Source organism: Gavia stellata, chromosome 12 (genome assembly GCF_030936135.1).
Source record: "Gavia stellata isolate bGavSte3 chromosome 12, bGavSte3.hap2, whole genome shotgun sequence".
Taxonomy (NCBI): domain Eukaryota; kingdom Metazoa; phylum Chordata; class Aves; order Gaviiformes; family Gaviidae; genus Gavia; species Gavia stellata.
In genome coordinates, this window is record NC_082605.1 from 17,920,401 (window position 1) to 17,934,696 (window position 14,296).

General features: G+C 42.3%; 1 protein-coding gene across 1 annotated transcript in view; it reads right to left on the reverse strand.

Annotated features, from left to right (window-relative positions):
* The window catches only part of MAGI1 (membrane associated guanylate kinase, WW and PDZ domain containing 1), a 355,632-nt gene that overhangs the window by 64,848 nt on the left and 276,488 nt on the right, over positions 1–14,296 (reverse strand). The window contains exons 4-8 of the mRNA XM_059823169.1: positions 11,824–12,030; positions 10,553–10,555; positions 8,691–8,901; positions 5,081–5,163; positions 1,772–1,807 (exon numbers count right to left, since the gene is read on the reverse strand). Of these exons, the coding sequence (XP_059679152.1) occupies positions 1,772–1,807; positions 5,081–5,163; positions 8,691–8,901; positions 10,553–10,555; positions 11,824–12,030 (540 nt within the window). The remainder of the gene's footprint in view (positions 1–1,771; positions 1,808–5,080; positions 5,164–8,690; positions 8,902–10,552; positions 10,556–11,823; positions 12,031–14,296) is intronic.

Sequence of the window (14,296 nt, forward strand, 5' to 3'; positions counted from 1 at the left end):
TCAGCTCTTAATGCTTCCTGGGAGTCCAGGAGGATCTGCCCAAGAATATGTTAAATTCTACTCCAAGGACTAACTTTTTGTGTCCTTTTGTATAACCTTCTGTTAAAAGATAGGTGATCTACTACTCCACATTCAATCCACCTCTTCAGAAAACAAGAAGTTGTGCAAATGCTTGAAGTTTTAATATTTCTTATATTTAGAAAAGAAACTGTTAATAAACTAAGGAGCTAAACATCTGGCAACAACCAGTTTATACTAATCAAGAGTACCGTTAGCAAATAGGCCATATGTTTTCATGTCCCCACCCTAACGTAGCTGTAACCAACTAAGCCATTTGGAAATGTCTGTCTTTACACTGCAACATTTGCAAATCTCAACAGTATATCGATGGGCTGTGAGCTCACTAAAGCTTATATGCATTAAAACAAAGGGAACATCTCATGATGTTCCAGCAAAACACTTGTGTACAAAAGTGCCGGCAGAACTGGGGTCAGTCTTATCAATTAATGAGTTTCCCTGCATCCATTTTTTCAGTGCTTCTTCTCTTGCACTAGATCCTGATATCAGACGGAAAGAAGGGAACATTTTCATTTCATTATTGCCTCTGAATTTACTCTGAAGTTTTCAACCTCTCTCTTATTTTAAGTCACCCTTTGTGAAGACCCTCATGAGAAATCTTTGCAGGTTGTTGGTGTGCATCAACCTAATTCTGATGTTTCTTGGTGTGCTGCTGATTATTTGTATGAGCTGCGCATAACGCTAATGTACCACTAAAGTGACTGCATTCTTCTTTAAATTGTCATTTCTTTCAAATTCTCGCACTAAAAGAAGTTAGGCCTCCAACATTATTCCAGGCGTATTATCCAGAAGAACAGTTCCTGGAGTAGTGTTAAAAGTCCACTCAATAGCTGCTGGCTGCTGATGCCTTATCAATCACACAGAAGCGGGAAGCAGAATATACTTGCAAGTCATTACAAAAACCAGAGGTTAATTCTCTGGTAATACAATCCTCCAGTACGCAGAATTATAACCTGTAAATACAGTCCCCTTTAAAAGCAATAATAGACCTAGTGGAAATAAAATCCTATGCAATCTCTTATGCCTTTCAGCTTTCCAAGTGCACTAGAGCATAGCTGAACAGAAATAACAACTACCTCCACCATCAGTATAAACAGAATGAACACCACTGAGATTAGATATCAAGACAGCATTTCACAAAAAGATGCAGCAAACAAAAGTGTACCACATCATTGAAAATCATCTGTTTATAAAATCACCTACTGAGGCAAAATTTTCAGCTGTTTCATTCACAAGCTCAGCAGAAGCATCTTATGTAATACTTAAACTTTCTAAATCACACTGTGCTTCTCTCTTCTGGGAAATGTCTTTGGCCCCAATAAAAAAAAAAAAAAGAATCGTTAGCTACTTGATTTCAACTTTGGCATCTATAAGCTTTTTCCTGGAGCCAGTGATGCCAATGGAAAAGCCCCTGACTTCTGCATGGTCCAGGAGGAAGCAACTTCAAACAAACTTTGCAAGATTAAGGCTCTCCAGCTTGCTTCAAATGCTGAATCAGTAAGAAAAACATTGTAGATCTGAAGCTAGGGGAAGATTAATGCTTTGTGTGCTAGGGAAGTTTTGCTGATAAATTAGGCTTGTTGAAATAAAAAAACTGAAAGATGCAAAATGATACAAAGGAGAAAGTAAGTAATTAAAGGCTTAAAACAGTGCAGTTGAAGTCAAACATCAAAACGAGAGATGGATGATTTACCTAGTTCACTGTCCAGTTCCTCCGTGTGTACCCCTTCTTCTCCAAGGGAAGAGCAGTAAATGAGACAGAAAAAATTAAAAGAAAATTTCAGATACCAGCACCAAGCAAGAAATTCCCTACAGCAAACAGCAGAACGGGCACCAATTTTCTACAGACCGAGCCAAGCTTTCCATTTATCACACTTCAGTGATCAGAATATTGATGGATCTGCTGTAGATAATGAAAGAACTGGTTCTTGCATTCTCAAAATACCTGTATCAACTGACTACTTCCATGCCACAGTTTGATATGGCAAAGTAATACATTTGTGGTGTTCTCACCGTAGTGAAGCTTCTCTCTCAGATCTGTACAGTCCGACCTTTGCAATCCATTCTGTAGACACATGGATTTATCGGAACGCCAGAACTGAATACTAATGAAGAAATCTGAGAGGAAAACCTTGCATCTAAATAAGAACTAATGTAGCAAGATTTTCAAGAAAGTGCCTAAATTTATGTGCAAAGAAGGTCCAATTGACTTCACCGTAACTACTCAGATGATTTAAGATAGACATGAAGCGAAGTGCCTTGTTTAACTGGAGTCACAGGCATACACTGAAGTCCAGATGCACTGGTGAGGCATATACAGGAATGCACCAGTTTTAGCGGGGCACCTGGGACAAAGATCACATAATTTTTCAAACACACAGAGCCATCAATATTCACTGTTGCTCCATTTATCATTATCTGCTCCATATTCATAAGTTAACAGTGACACAGATGATTAAAGTATTGCTTAGCCTATAAATAATAATAATGCAGTCTAAAAATGAAAGATGATGACAAAACCAGAACAAAGATGGTAAAAAAGATTTTGGACCTAATACAGTAAAGTATAAGCCACATAAATGAATGACAGAAGCAAACAGAAAATGTAGTGTCACAGCATTGCTTTTGAAGATTTGGACACCTAAAAAACCACTTCCATGACCTGTTTGCAATATATTCTACCGAAACAGTTGTTTAGGACCATCAGCGTGAAATATGAATTGCAATTTCCTTTGAGAGCCTAAACAACTGGAAACTTGTTAGGGACATGTATCCTGACAAAGAAAAAACACAAAGCAACTGCACCCAAACAAATCTGAAACGACATCTAACATTTATAAAAAGCACAAACAGGACGGGACCAAGCCTCAGAACTCATGCGCACACCCCCCCCCCAAACAAAACAGAGGAGTCATCCCACTGACTTCAGTGGAAATACTCCCAACGCTGACCCTTGCCAAAAAGTGTCCAACTTCCATGATGCAGTAAAAAGAACCTTCTCTCTTCTTTGTGCTCACATTGTTTTCTAAAATATAATTATTCTCATGTGCAAAGCAAGATCAGAGCAGCCAAGCAAAACAGTGCAGTGCACTGCTGTACCTATGAAGCAACTAGTTTAACTACTGAATGTTAAAAATGTTCGTTAATGAGCAACTTAGTGAATGAAGTGAAGGGGTGTGGGGGAAGGTGAAATTAGCTGATTTTAAGGACCTGATAAACAAAAATGCAACTAGTCTGTAAAATTATGAACTTAACTGAATGCAAAAAATTACCCAGCCGTATGTTTCTAATCTCCATTAAATAAATTATCCCAATGCTTGTTTTATAATTGCTAAGAAGACAAGAGGTTTGAAAGACTTTCCCTTCTGCGAGGAGACTTAAAGCTGTTTAACAGAGGAGCTCAGCCACCCACTGTTGGCTCATCCTACCGGCTGCTCCTTGCCCTGGGTCAGGGCACAGCGCAGGGCGCACTGACCCCCAGGGGCACATACCGCTCGTTAGCATCATGGGGGCTATCGACATAGTGGGAGTCTCGCTAGTAGAGAAAGCCAGGACAGAAGTTGTGCTTCAGGGAAAACAGCCTTCTGAAAGAGGAAAGCTTGTGCTGAGACTTAGCAGCCTACTCTCTAAATTGCCAGCAATGCTTATCTGCAAGGAGGAGGGAGCTTTGCCTGCATACGCTATTATTTAATTTTGTTCCAGTTCTGATTACCCACTGACATATCCATTTTTAGGTGCAGAGCAAGGCCTTCATTAATCCAGCTCCCTCCGCTCGCTCCTTGACAGATGACGCCAGTTGCTAAGGATCTGAAGCAGGCGTCAGCTCAGTATGCTTGGGTTTTGCCTGGGCTTTGCACATCCTTGCGGTCTGGGTGCATGCTGCATAGTGCACTAAGAAGTTGGTGACCTGCTTCATCACGACAGCAAAGGCTGCACGGGCAAATTCTCACATCCTGCAAAATCTCACATGTGAAAGGAAGCAGAGGTTGAAAAACTGCATGTGCAAGAATAGTACCAGCAGTTCTGGAGGCCAGACTTGAACCTACCAGTAAAAAAGGGATGAAATCACTTGATCCTTTTCCGAAGTAAAATCATAACTCTTATTGAGCTGACTCACACCAGTAGGAGGCTAATAATATTATGAAAACTAATTTTACAAGGACAGCACCAACACTGATGAAGTAAACCCTTCCATTTTTAAGATATGTCTACCATTATGCCACCCAAAATTATGCATCAGAATACCATCACCTTTCCTGGTCAGTAGACCAAAATTTCCACACAGGTTTTCCCAAACATTTAAGTTATTTTCATCATGATTCCCTTTTTTCTTCCAGCATCTCCTAAAGGATGCAGGGAAAGAACTCCCTTTCACAGTCCTGCATTTAGCTGCTCTAAATTGGACAGTGGCTTGCATTTCCAACATCTCAAGGAATACAAAATTACATCAGTGTAAATTTTCAGTGGCAAATATCTATACTTTCAAATGGAATTTGTTTTCAGCAATCATAACACTAAGCAGACTGTCAGAATTTAACAGTAGAAGTGAAGCAATTGAGTTATTTCTGCTCAAACAAGGAAATAACAACATAACTCTTTCAAATTCACGTAAAGCTGGTGGTTGAAGCATAACACAATGGAGCACGCAGAGACTCAGTCACTTTCCTCCTACACAGCGATCCAAAGAACGAACATGTTAGAAAGCTTTGAGCCTTGTTCAGCATCAGCGACTATTCAAATGCTTTTGCAAAAACAGAAGCCTCCTACTTCTAGCACCTCTTTGATTTTTATTAAATGATCTGCCATCTCAATGGCTATCTTACATAAACAACAGTGATTTCACAACAATGTAAGGGATATTGTTTCTATGCACTCACTAATAAACCTTTTTTTTTTTTAAGTATTTCTGAACCCAGGTTATTGGAAAGGGGAAAAGGAAAGGAAGAAAGCCGCCTAGAAATGGACCAAACACATTATTATCTCACTCTTTTCAGTCTCTTACCATCATCTTCACATTCTTCTAGAGGCTTCTGCTGTTTGTTCAGGCACCGTGGATCTAGCCAAGATGTTGTTTTTGTGTTATGGCTGGAAACCAAAAATGGAAATACCACCTTTGTTAATAAAGCAGAGCTGAAGTATCAGTGACATAAAAGTATGTATCCTCTTTGTTACTCAACAGACCTTAGGGCATACATTTCCTTCAGGTGAAATGGCATTACAATTTGATGTTTTGCAAACTAGTCTACCAAATCACAAGAAACTTAGCATTGAAAACACAAAGGTGAAAAATGAAAATATACAGATCAGCATTTCTGACTGGAAGGATGCATGTGAAAGCTGCAATATTATAATATTAATTTCCAAACTTTTGTCTTCAGTGGTTTGTTTCTTAATCCCAGGAGCTGTCTCTGAGCCATTTGCTTCCTGATGAAAAGACAGAAGTATTCCTTCCTCCCTAAACCATGCAGTGACCTTCGTTCCTGCAAAAGACCTTTGACATTTGTCTAGATTTGACCCAAGCATTAGTCAAAAACAAGATCTCCAGTGAAAACTTTTTAATTACACAAATAAAAATGTTCTGTCAAAGTCTTTGATGGAAGTTGAACAGCTTTACTTTCAAGTCTTCCTTTCTACAGCGCCCTGACAGCATTGTGATGCCAGTCCCAGCGGTGAACGCTGCATAGTAAACAGGCTTAAAATACATTTTTCAAGAAATGATTTTCTCCTATCATTTCATTTGCATACAGAGACAATCTTGTAATATAATGCCTCTTCTACAACCTGATGTCATCTTAGACATAACCTGCAAAGATAGCCCTCCAGTCCCTGAGGTATCATTTATCTAGCTTAGCCTTTAACACTACTTAACAGTTTTAAGTTTCAATACCATAGTAATGCTATTTACTTCTCCTTCAAGGTCTCAGAGAGGTTTACAAACTTAACCTTAGCCTCACAACAGTCTCATGAAGCTGGAAATGCTGTAATGAGGGCTACAATCCCTGAGGAACTAACATCCGACCAGCAAACTTGTATTTTACTACAAGAAGAGGGGACTGCCCTGCTCCTGGGATCTGATTGCATAAATAAAAAGTCCTTGTTTTACACGTCCTACTACCCAGCCCTCCCAAGGCAGGATGAGCAAATGCATTTTGTATGTATGCTTCAGAGCAATTAATTGCCAACTAGAAAACTGAACAGCAGAAATTCACCAAGTCAGGCAAATTAACAGCAATAAAGCAGAGGGGTTCTGCCAACTTATAAATAAGAAAGTCTGTAGTCTAGCTGAGAAAGAGGGCGATGGGAGGAGAGCAATGAAATATTTGCATATTTCTTGCAACTTTGTCTTGCTCACCAAAGGCTCACAAGAGTGTGGTTTGCTGAGGCACAGAAAATTCAGCTAAACACCTTTCAGATCATACGCTCAGAGGGACAGGATTGTATTAGACCTGTAACACGCATAGATCTACATGCAGGGTAATGAGGGACTGGGATACTTTGGGTAATGAAAATCCCAGTTAAAGCACCACAGAAACGTATCTCAAGAGCCAAATTGCTTCAGCTACAAGCCATCAGGATCGGTTATCCAACACGCAGCTCTGGTCCCACTGGACCTGTGCTGGTTCTGAGCAAGCAGCTCAGATGTTCCCGTACTGTTCCCTTCAGCACCCTGACTTGATAACCCAAAGCGCTGTAGATGACGGTACAGACATCAGAGCCAGCTTGGGTCCACACAGTTCATTAGCTTGCTCTCTTAATTTGATACAAATCAAACTAAATTGTTTCTAGGCTCAGGGTGTCCTTAGAATTAATAGAACTGCAGTCATTCAGTGCTGCATCCACACTAACACGTTCTCGCACAAAATCACCCCCTATGCGTATGTATCCTCAAAATGGTCAATCTGCACTGCAGGGAAGGAAGCAGTTGGTGTGCTACCAGATTTTCATGTCAGACAGACAGCCGTGTATGCAGGCTATGTTTTTCCACCACATACATGATTCTTCTGCAAAAGGTCTAACAAATTATTTAAGGTGCTACAGTCCTGCATTGCTAAGAGAACACATGCACACAGAGAATATAGCAGCCGTGGGGATGGGTTTTGGGGAAATCGGTGGCAGCAGCAGAACCTCTCGCTGAAGCACTTGTAAGGAAGGGTACCCCGGGCCCACATGGAGACAAAAACGGGAACAACCGGCTGCTTGGGCAGCATTTAGTGCTCATCATCTGTCCTCCAGGGAGGAAAATGGCAGGCTGGATGGGCTATTATTCAGGCTGTATTATATACATTAAAGCCAGAAAGTACATCAAAGAATGAGGCACCCTGAGGACATAATGAGGGGCAGAATACCCTGTTTGGGCCAATGAACACATTTCAGCTTCATCTGATATGCAGCTGATGAGAATTTGCGTTGTGCCTTCTAGACTTTGGCTTACACTAGGGGGTTGGTGGAGCCTCTTCAGGTAATTGAGAGCGCTCTGGAAAATGGCCTTTTTTACAGCAGCTCTCTCGCAGCTGGTGAAGAGCTGCGGTGCTCTCAGTCCTCCCAGCTCCTCAGATCTTTTGGCACTCTTCCCTGACATGTCCCCCTGCCATTGCAGCCAAGGGAAAACCTGCTCTGATGAACCTTTCCTTGGCCGTGTCCAAAAGTCCCTTCTCCCAATGATGGAGCAGGACTGCTCCCTTCACTGCCCTAATCCAGCATTATTCTCCGGAGTACCAGAAGGGGCATTAGCAGAGGGGGTTCTTCTGTACTAACTGGCCACTGGCTTCTGGTACACAGACAGAGGATCTCAGTTTCCAAGACCGCGTTAAACAGACCATTGAATCCAAAATCAATTCTTCACCCCTTTCTTCTACTTGGGCAGCTAAAGGCTTGAGTTTCAAAAGCTAATTGAATTTTAATGTCTAGCTAAACCCTGTGCAAGAAATCTCTTCCACTAACAGGTCCCATTTTATAAGTTACTCCTATCTCAATAAATCTAGACAAGTATAATTAGAGACTATTATTTATGGCATGAAAAAATCAATATCATCATAAAACTGCTGACAGCACTCAGCTCTTAGGCAGTCTGCAGAGCACGAGGTACTTCTTGCTTTTCCAAACTTACTATGCGTACTCTGCACTGAGCTATGCCTTCTGCAAAACACTGGAGCATGTTAACACGTTTGGCCCATTTGCTTTGACAAGAGGACAACACATGAAGTCCATTCCCCAGCTCTGCTACTGCCTGAGCACATGACCGGAGGAATTCTCTCTGCTGCATTATGCACAGAGGCAGGCTCCAGAAATGAAGTCTCAGCCCTTTCAATTAGGAGCTTTCATTCCACCCGTGAAAACAACTGGCCCATATTTTATAGATGTCTGTTGCTTTTGTAACTACCCTCATAAAACGAGCAATTCCCCCGCCTTTGAACTCAGGAGTAATTTGTATGTTAATCCAATCAGGAAATGCAAAACCCCTTCAGAAGCAATAAAGAACTTTCAGTTCTTCAACATAACTGTATACACTAAATATTTAATACACACACACACAAAATGCATCCATGGAGGTTTACTTATGCCCAGAGAGAGAGGGAGAGAGATGGAATCAGAACAACAAAAATGTGCTTTACTCTATAAAATAGACTTCTCCATTCTCGGTGTAGGCCATCTCCCAGTTTTCCGGCAGAGGACCTAGGTTATCCTCGGCAGAAGGAGGTAGGTATTGAGGGAGGTTCTGAGATGGTTCCGTGGTGGGAACGTTGGTGTGGCTATCAATCGTGGACGGTGGGGCTGTCTCTCTTACGATATGCGTACTATGCTCGTCTTGGTCACCAGACTCTGCTGTAGAATAAACAAGCACAAATAAAATTGAAAATCAGTCTTTTTCTCCTCCCATTTGCTTCTCTGGGTTTATCCTTACAGTTTTCCTCTCCTTGCTTTTTAATTCGCAAGACACAGCAACAGATGAACCAAGGGCAGAGACTCTGCAGTCTTTTTGCCAGCAGCGCCAAGCTTGCTTTGCCCAGGCACACTCTGCCAGCCAGCCCCTCACCAGGGCAAAGCAGAAGCTGTGATCAGCTACTGTGTTCGCTCTAATAGGCCCTGCTGAGGTACCAAAGCCTTCCAAGCCGTCTGAGGCCCGGGCTTACTGATGTAGATGAGTTCAATGGGCTTCTGAGCAGGCTTACAGGTTCACTCCCGCAGTGCCAATTGTGGGACAGAGATTAGGAGAATAAAAGTTCCTGTTTGAAGAATGATCAAAAGGGGAGATTTTTGTAAGTGCAGAAGGTAGCCAGAAGCTCAAAGTCAACAAGCGAATGGTGAACATCTTTAGTGCAGTGCGTTTTTTTAAATTAAAAATTAAAACAAATGTCAGCACTACACCATGCGTCCACATGTTGCTGCTCACTAGTGCCTGTTCTAGCTGTCTGAGGAGGTTTATTCCACGGCTCATCACTGTATTCTTCCAGTCAAAGTCACTCAGGAGTATTTTATGATGTATCTGGCCCTTCTCTCTACGGAAACATTTCTGATGCTTATATCCATGCAGTTTTGAGCTGCATCCATGAAACACTGCTGCTCCTTCCCTCCACCCCTAATCACAGTAAACGCTCTCCACAAACCAGGTCTGTGCCTGTAACTCCTTCACAGAGAGGGTTTGGCAACAACAGACAAATTCTAAAATTACCCCTGTGCCTACCAAAGGGATTTTTTCTGTTTGGTTCTTGAAGGTGTTGAAAATTGATGGCAGTACTTCCAAATCACCTGAGACCACCAGTCTCCAGTACACGTAGCAGGCAACACATGAGCAAAAGACAGAGAGATCAGTGTCACACTCTGCCAAGTCCCCAAGCAGTGGGACTGAAAGGGCTTCACAGCCAAGACCTCGCCTCCGCTCTCCAGACCGGAGACCACTGACATCCTCAAGTCACAGCTCACAGCCTTGGTTGTTGGGGGTCCATTAACTGCAGCTCCTGTGCTATTTCTAGTCTGTGTACTGCCTTTACGAAAATGCAAGATACTGAAATAAACTGGGAGAAGAGGGAAGAAAAAGATCTAGACTATACCAGTACCCTCAGCTGCCTGCTTTCTAGCCTTCCTGGCGTTCGATATTTTTAGGTAGACGCTGACAAGATAAAGAAGCATGAATGAATCATCGCCAGCTTAAGACTGTGAGTGTAAACATGCCAAAGTCTGGAAAACACAAGTCATCGAGAAGTCTTCTAAGGAAGCAGGAACGTTTTAATATGGCTAGCACACTTACATGTGAAATAACAGTAAGGAATCACTTTGGTATACGAGAAATAACTCTATTCTTGATTCTGCGCCCATTTAATGGAGGCAAGGGGCCAGGGTGTGATAACGTGACAAATGAGCTGCATCTTCCAGTATTTCACTTGTGAAGGAAAACAAGGAAGAGAAATGATGTTAAAGTCAGTTCAGGGGCACCAAACTGAGACAGGCAGCAAGGAGGTCAAACAGCATCTCCTACCAGCTTTCTCCCAAAATCAGATCTTGTGGCAAGGGCTTAGGTTGCTGCCATGTCACAACATGTGAGAAAATACCCTTAGGTGCAAAACTTTGTAAAGGAGCTGGTAAGCAGAGACAGAAACTCCAGCCTGGGAGGGATTAGGCCAGCCAGAAGTGATTTGGGTTAGAAAGATTGAACAGAGCGCAACCCTCAAAGACATTTGACAGTTTGGCCCAGAGAGGGTCAAAACTAAATCTCAGCCTAAATCCTTTTAAAGCCCTATAGAGATGTTAGAGCCAGGGCTTTGGCAGGTAGGAACTGGCATGACAGCTCCTACGACTCATCAGAGGCTGGGAAGGAAAATTGTCATGGTGGTAGGAAGAGACCAGAGCACAAAGGACCAAGCGCCAGTGATGGTGAGCACCCACAGCAAGCAGCTGTGGAAGGCTTGAAGGTGTGGATAATGCTGCTTGCTAAGCACCTACCTCAGAGGGAGCTAGGAAGATGAATTCAGTTCTTGAAACTGAGCTGGGGAAATAATGCTCTAAGCGCTAACAAATACTAGGATTGCAGACGTGGTGAAGAGCTTTTGCCCTTCAGAGCTTCACAAACTTCCAGTTCATTTCTGTGAAAACTCAACTGGTCTCCAATAGTATTTTGCTCTGAATCTGCCTGCAGAGCACTTGACTTTAGATTGCAAAAGTTGCCAGTGAGCTTTCAGCCAATGCTCAAAGGTAGCCGGGGTGGGATTGAGATCTCTGTTCAGCAGGACACAAGGCCTTCATAAAAATAGAGAGCTTGCACCCATGCTTCAGACCTCATTCCTGCAGCAAGCAGCCCTTGGTTTGCTGGAAGGTACCTTGGAGAAGAGGACCTAGTAATTGTATGTGACGAGTATCTCTAAATGCAAGAAAGGGGAAAGGACAGAAACATATTTTGGAAGGAGCAATAATTAATTTCAAATGTATCCTGGTTGAGGCATTTCACACTGTTTATAATGACTGGAACTGTCAATCATAGCTCAACCCTTCCTTGAACTTTCTGCAACTAATGGAGTGGAGCTTTTCCCCATTTTTTCTCATCAAGCTCAATCCCACAAGGCCTTTTTAGAGGACACAATTGTGCATGTGATTGCCCACACCCAGACACCTGCCATCCCAGTGTTGTTGGCCAGTTCTGTCTGGGATTGACAGCTTTGAAGGAAACCCATTAAAAACAAAAACCAAAAAAATCCCCCTCCAAAAATCTTCCCCCTGTATCGTAACTGGTGGACTGTGACATTTTTGTTTTACCTGTGAAGCTACTGCTCATTTCAGGTACATCGTCCTCTTCCTCATTCTCTGTATGCACTATGCCAGCATTTTGCATATCATTGTAAGACTTGGTTCGCTTTGGAGTCGACTGCTTGGAGCCAGACTGCAGGTTTTGCAAAGCATCGGTGGAAGTCACTTTCCCACTGAGGGGCTGGCTGGGAGGCTTGGGCGTTCCATAATAGTTACCTAGGCAATAGAAACACATTTGCATCTTCAAAAGGGAACAGTTTATAGCAGCAAGATTTCTATTTTATTTTATTTTCAGTTCCATTAAAATCTCTGTCTCTCCCCACAAGTAAGTAAGTAAGTAAGTAAATAAAGAAACTAACACACGCCATTCCCATTGCGGGGGGACATATTTCATCTCTAGAGCAGACACGGAAATATTTCTTGCCTTTTAAGTTATTCTTGTTGAATCTAAAAGGAGAAGCAATGGTTACATTGTTTAGGTGCACTGAGCGTACAAGGACTAAAACAAAAGGCAGTCATGGTGAATAGCAAAACTTCATCTCGTTACATCTGAATTTCAATTAGTAGCCTTTTTACATGTGTGCACCCACACAATGCTGTGGCAGATCTGGAGTGAGCCCTGCAGAAAATAAAAAATTCATGACTGCCATCACCCAGATAAGTGATGAAAGGCTCGATGGCCTGCTTTAATACCCAGGTTCTTTTAGGGTGGATGTTGCATTTAAAAAGCAAAAACTATTCTCTCTCTGAAAGAAAACTTTGTCAAAGGAGAGAAAAGGAAAGGTACCACGTGGCACTGCTTTCTTCAAAGAGGAAACTCCGCAGTTGGGTCAACTTGGGGAGAAGTGAACAACCAGACCTTAAAGCAAAACTTGAAGAGACAAAGACGCACCCACAGTCATGCAAACACACAGCTCTCAGCAGCCATCACCAGACGTGATGCAAACAGTGCCAAGTGCTTGGGATACTTCGCTGTCATTTTAAGTGACCATGGAAGAAATACAGAGTAAGTGCAAGTTCACTGATGCCAGAACCGTACAGAGGTATTTCAGTGTTCCTGTTTCACTTCACCTCAAACACCACAGTAGTGCTTGACTTGCCCTGAAATGCTCCACAGGAATGTCAGGTCTGGAATCGGTTCCCGCAGCACTGGGCATTATAGGAATATAGGCCTATTGCAAGGCACATCTTTTATTTCATACACAATGATCTGTGAGACACAACAGTTTTACGTAAAACTCCCCAAATTTTCCCTTTCAAGAATTATTATTAATTTTCATTTGCCACCTTCAGATTCCAAGGGTGAACTTAAAAATTCTCAGTATACTCTCTGGCATGACAAAATGTAAAGGATGTAAAGGATGCTCTCCCATATAGCTTTGTATAAACCCACGTGGGGGTGAATGCATATAGCTTCAACGGTGGTAGCAGCACAAAATTTTTCTCTAAAATATACATGTACATTTGATTACACTCTTCGTCTATGTCCACAGGCTATGTATAACCTGAAAGCATTTTTCAATTTTTAGTACATAATTACGTTATATATTTAATATCCATTCCCCAGAAAGTGTACATGCCCCTTTATTACCCCTGTTACACTGAATGAAAACCACACACCAAAGGCAGATTGTGCAAAAGCACTTTAAAACCTCATCTGTGCTAAAAAAGGGGGGGGTTTTTCATTTATTTTTATACATCTGCATGTGTTTTTTTGTTGCAGAAGCCAACAATATCATTCACACACTGAGCTATGACACTTGAGTTTAAAGTTAGCCAAGCAGCTCTGCATTGACCTGCCCCACTGCTGTATGCAGTAGTTCCACTCACCCAACGTGTTTCATACTGCTGAGCCATCACACACTTGAGGTTCAAAATGACATATCCTTATTTCAGTTTGAAGTACTAGTTGTTATCTCAACTCCTGTTTAGGTGACTGAATTGCCCTTCCCATCAGAGCATCTAAGTTCCTTACAACCCCGAAGCTGTGTGTGTTGTCAGCTTTAGGATAAGGCCACAGGGATCACACGTGCCCCAGCACTCGCAGATCTCAACCTGAGACTCTGGAAGGTCTCCGGACATATCAGGAGCAATGGAGACCAGGAATCACCCTGGCTCATGCTGGTGAAGTCCATCTGGGAAGAGCAATTTGGACACAGGTTGCTATCTTTCCCGCTCACTGCCTTCCAAGAGGAGAACAAGCCTTTCTTACAGGGCTGAGGCTGGAGAAGTCGGAGCAGCTCCTATCTCCACGCTTTCACAGCCAGAGTACTAGGACAGCAACACGTGCAGGTTTGTCTTAACAAGGTGTGTTCAAGCCTGTATACAACGTCGTGGATTCAGCTCCATAGGAGCAGCAACACTCCGTAACACTTTCATCTTCTGTTCATCATTTCAGAATCTTAAATGTACATTGATGCATAATTTATAGGGAGAAGGAAATTACTTCTTCTGGAAAGAGCCTCTAATGGGGATGGAGGCT